The following is a 4,821-nucleotide window of genomic DNA, read 5'->3' as shown; positions in this document are numbered from 1 at the left end:
TGAGAATTATATAATTATTAATTTTGTAGTAGTAATCACTCTTTTATTTAATAAAAAAAATAAAAATAAAAATCTTTAGTCCGGCGGTGCGGATTTGGCGGATATTTTTAGTTTGACAGGTTCCAAATCCGAGCTCGACCTGCATTTTTTAGCGAATTCGGCGGGTCGGCCCGACGGGTTCGACCTTTTTGTTACCTCTAGTATCTTACTATATCTAATCGTATCTTAATAAAAAAATAAAAAAAAATTTGAATACGTTTAGACACACTTAAATATCATTACGTGTCAGCGTATCCAACCATATTCTTAATATGTATTTTTAAAATAAATTTAAAAATAATATATATTATTATTTATTAAAATAAAAACATTTTAAAATATTTTATATAATTAATATAAAATTTTAAAATAATTAAAAATTAATTTATATTTTGGGCAATTTACCTAAATAAAATGGTTGGGAGAAATCTTTACTCAAATACAACAATTGCAATTCCTTTACTTGCGTGTCCTGATTCATTATTATGTAAACTGTGGTAAGTTACCACGTTTTACAATTTACACATAAACCATGGCAGGTAAGCACGGTTTATGAAGTGACCAAGATGAGCATAAACCGTGGTAAATAAGCACGGTTTATGAAGAGAGAACTTTGATCATAAGACCTTGTTAGTTCCCACGATTTATGAAGGGATATGTAAATGCAAAAATCTTTGTTGCTTGCCACGGTTTATGAAGAGAAAAATTCTATATATATGAGTGAGATTTAACCTGTTGAAGAGAAGTATTTTCACAATGACAAGTGAGGAAGAGAGTTTTCTTGTCTTAGTGCATTGCTCTAGAAAAATTCAAAGAAGCAAAAAATACGGTGTGAAGTTCATTGACAGAGAATCGTTGAGTGTATTTATCAGTTCATCAAGCACATTGTCAGATGTAAAGAACAGTATCTTGCAGAAGTTTGGAGTATTTGGGAACAAGTGGGTGAAGAAGCTATTCTATAAGATTCCCATCGCAGTTGTGTCGACCGGTGTTAAGTATGATACGTTTGTGATAGCGGCCGATGAAGATATTCGGGTTCTGTTTTATTGTGTTAGGAGTTTTTCAAAGGTCAGAATACACAAGCTGTATGCAAAGTTAGAGGTTGGTGTTGATAGTTCTGGGGCATCAGGTCCGGTTCATAGCTCGACTGCGGTGGGCGGTGCGTCTAGTTCGATGCCTGCGGCCGCACCAACTGTTTCGCAGGTAGAATTCCCATCCTTTGCGGCTGATTTAGATCGAACGGAGGTAGTTACTTTGTACCGTTCAAGAATCGTAGAGTCCGACAGCAAACATTTGAGGTGGATACTGGTCATGGCATTATTCACGATGTTCAAGTGTTCGGGGAACCTGATCGAGTTGAGAATGCAATGCAGGACAATGACTCAGACCAAGAGCCTGTTGATATAATTGGGGAAAGCGACGATGACACAGATGCCAATCCATATACACAGCATGGCCCTTCAAGTTCCGGCACACAGCAGTACCCTCCGCACTTCTCCACTCTAAACTTGGAGGCTTTGGGGCAACAAGCAGACGGAGGTGCTACTATTGGGGGTTCTTCTACAGAGTTTCAGATTGGACAATCATTCCAGAATAAAGATGAAGCTGTTTTGAGTGTGAAGGACTATAGCATCTGTCGAGGTGTTGAGTACAGAGTCTTAGAGTCGAATCATTTGAAGTATCGTGGGAAATGCAAGGAGTTCGGTAAGGGTTGTAGTTGGTTGATTCGCATATCGCTTCGTGCACGAAAGGGCACTTGGGAGGTTAGGAGATACAATGGTCCGCACACTTGCTTGGCCACCTCCATTTCCAATGATCATCGGCAGCTTGATGACCACGTTATCTGTGCGAGGATTTATCTGTTGGTTAGGGTGGATGCTGCGGTACCAGTAAAGGTCTTGCAACAAGCAACGGAAGCCGATTATGGGTTCAAGCCTAGTTACAGGAAGGTTTGGATGGCAAAACAGAAGGCAATAGCACAAATATATGGAGATTGACTTTATTCGGCGACGGTATCTCGCCAAACAATTTCCGAAACCACTCCCATGCTGGTCTTCCGTTGTCCATCAGATTCTCAAAATCAGTCAGGCACCCACTAACGGCCTCTCCATCAATGGGCAAACCCAGCTGATATGCCACATCTTGCAAAGTGACAGTGCACTCCCAAAACGGCATGTGAAAGCTGTGGGTCTCAGGGCGCCACCTCTCAACGAATGCGCTAACTAGAGGCTCATCAACCCAGAACCACTGACTGTTTAGCCTAGCCAAGTGATACAAGCCCGCGGTCTCCAGATACGGTATAATCCGTTCGTGTAGAGGCATATTCTGTTGTCTCCTAACACAGGTAATAACCCTAGTAGGTTGCAACATGTGGATAAGAAATTATTTCAACACTCAAAAAATCTAAAAAATTTACGATTCATTAATGACAAAACTAATTTGCCATATATCAAAACATAAAACAAAGTGGTTCACATATATCATGTAATCCTCATCATACTTGCAATAATAATAAGAGTAAATATAATTTAAAAAAAATAGTATAAACATACAACTTGAGCATACATATTCTTTATCCATAAAAGAAACACGACATTTTTTATTTCTCATATTGGTTTCCTATTTTCTCTAATAATAACAATAATAATAATAATAACAACAATAATAATAATAATAAAAATAATAATAAGGTAGTATAACTAACTTCTTGGTCGATGTTTTCAGCCACGTGCGCAACACCATTTAATCGGTACATGCGAGCTGCGTCTTCCATGGCTCCACCACCCAAAGGCTGAAAAGCACCCCAAAGACTTCCCCAGATGCTCTCTCAAAGTCTCAGAGTCTCAAAAATTTTGGCTGACCACATATGAATCTGTCATGACTTAACGCAGATTATGTATTTATACACCTCCAAGCATAAACCGTGGTAACTTAGGAGGTTTTATGAGCACACAGATTACTTATAAACCGTGGGAAGTTAGCACGGTTTCTACCTATGTTATTCATGCATAATCCGTGGTTACTTACTACGATTTATGTTCATTTTGTCTCATTCATAAACCATGCTTACCTGCCACGGTTTATGTTTAAATTCTAAAACGTGGTAACTTACCACGATTTATATAATAATGAATCAGGACACGCAAGTAAACGTATTGCCATTGTTGTATTTGAGTAAACAATTTTCCATTTCATTTTATTCAAGTAAATTGCCCCTGAACTAATTAAAAATCAAACATTTTCTAAAAATAATAATTATAAATATTTTCTATAAAATATTAAAAATAATAATTAAAAATATTTTCTACAAGTCATTAAAAATTCAAAACTTTATAATTTTACCAAAATTATAATTTTAAATTTTACTTTTTTTATTTTAATGATTTGTTGAGCATTTATTAAAATAAAAAATTTTAAAAAATTTTAAATAACAATCTTAACTTGTATTCTTAGATATAAGAATTCATAATTTATATAATACAATAATTTTTATTATCGTATTAATATCTAATAATATAAATGTTTCTTACATATAATTTTTTTTGAAGTGTGGGGCAAATAAATTATTGTAATGGAGACAATGCTCCACACATATATATACTTACTATTAATTTTTTGAAAGTTCAACGGGCAATTGCCCCCACACCTCTACATATAAATCCTGACCACTCCCAAAGACTTCTCTGGATTCTCTCTCAAACTCCCAGAGTTTCAAAAATTTTGGCCCACCACATATGAAATCCGTCAAAACTTAACGCAGATTATGTATTTATATTACTCTACCCATAAACTGTAGTAACTTAGGGAGTTTTATGATCACACGGACTACTCATAAACCGTGGAAATCTAGTACGATTTCTACCCACGTTATTCATGCATAATCCGTGGTTACTTCCCTTTATGCTCATTTTGTCTCATTCATAAACCGTGTTTACCTGTCACGGTTTATGAGTAAAAAATAAAAGGTGGTAATTTACTACGGTTTACATAATGAATGAGAATACGCAAGTAAAGAAATTGTAATGGTTGCATTTGAATAACTAAATCTCCCACTAAAATATTAAAATATTATTAAAAAATACTTTATATTTTTTATATATATTTGGCTGTATTTGTGTTACTGTGTACGCAGGATATTAAAATGAAAATTGTACTATAGATTTTCTCACACACATTATTATTATTTTTTTTTATCAAAGATAGAAGACTCGAACCCATAATTTTTTAACTGAATATGAAAAGACTATGCCATTTGAACTATTACTCCTTAGCTTCTCACACACATTATTGCTGGTTGAGAAATGCAACGGATTTACCAAGGCTATTGTTTTACTAAAGCATATTTAAATCTCACAGTAATTATTTCAGTAATATATATTTACGTTTGGGCCTATTGGAAAACAAAGACAAAATGCTCTGCAAGTGGGTTATCCAACATACGTCATCAAAACACCAACCAATTAGTGTGTAATTAATGACTAATGACACATGTAATTATCGTACCCACGAGTGAAGTGTTCGGTGTTCCATTAGTATTATCCATGTTAAAAATAAATGAAAAATTCATGATGTGTATCCAGCATTTGATATGAGTGGCACTTAGCATTTAGCAAGGTGGCAATCATATATTGCTTATTGGGCCAAGAGAAAATCTTCGTAGTCATGGTGTACTTGAGTAGTAGATTATATTCCACTTAAAGATGGATACAATGACACGTCCAAAAAAAAAAAAAGATGGATACAATGAAATTTTAATATTAATTAAACCAAAATGACTTTTCA

The 4,821-nt window shown here is 34.8% G+C and overlaps 1 protein-coding gene across 1 annotated transcript; it reads left to right on the top strand.

Annotated features, from left to right (window-relative positions):
* LOC107613291 lies at positions 796-2,036 on the top strand. Its single transcript, XM_016315233.1, has 2 exons — positions 796-1,242; positions 1,326-2,036. Exons 1-2 carry the CDS (start codon positions 796-798, stop codon positions 2,034-2,036), a joined length of 1,158 nt encoding a protein of 385 aa, XP_016170719.1.

Source organism: Arachis ipaensis, chromosome B01 (assembly GCF_000816755.2).
Source record: "Arachis ipaensis cultivar K30076 chromosome B01, Araip1.1, whole genome shotgun sequence".
Lineage (NCBI taxonomy): Eukaryota > Viridiplantae > Streptophyta > Magnoliopsida > Fabales > Fabaceae > Arachis > Arachis ipaensis.
The sequence above is the reverse complement of the archived record's forward strand: the minus strand, read 5'-3'. Positions and strand labels throughout refer to the sequence as shown.

Bases quoted from the DNA above. Each gene is read 5' to 3' on its own strand.
- LOC107613291 (XM_016315233.1), top strand. From the start codon at position 796: ATGACAAGTGAGGAAGAGAGTTTTCTTGTCTTAGTGCATTGCTCTAGA. The intron at 1,243-1,325 runs GTAGAATTCCCA...AGAGTCCGACAG, and splicing joins CCGCACCAACTGTTTCGCAG to CAAACATTTGAGGTGGATAC.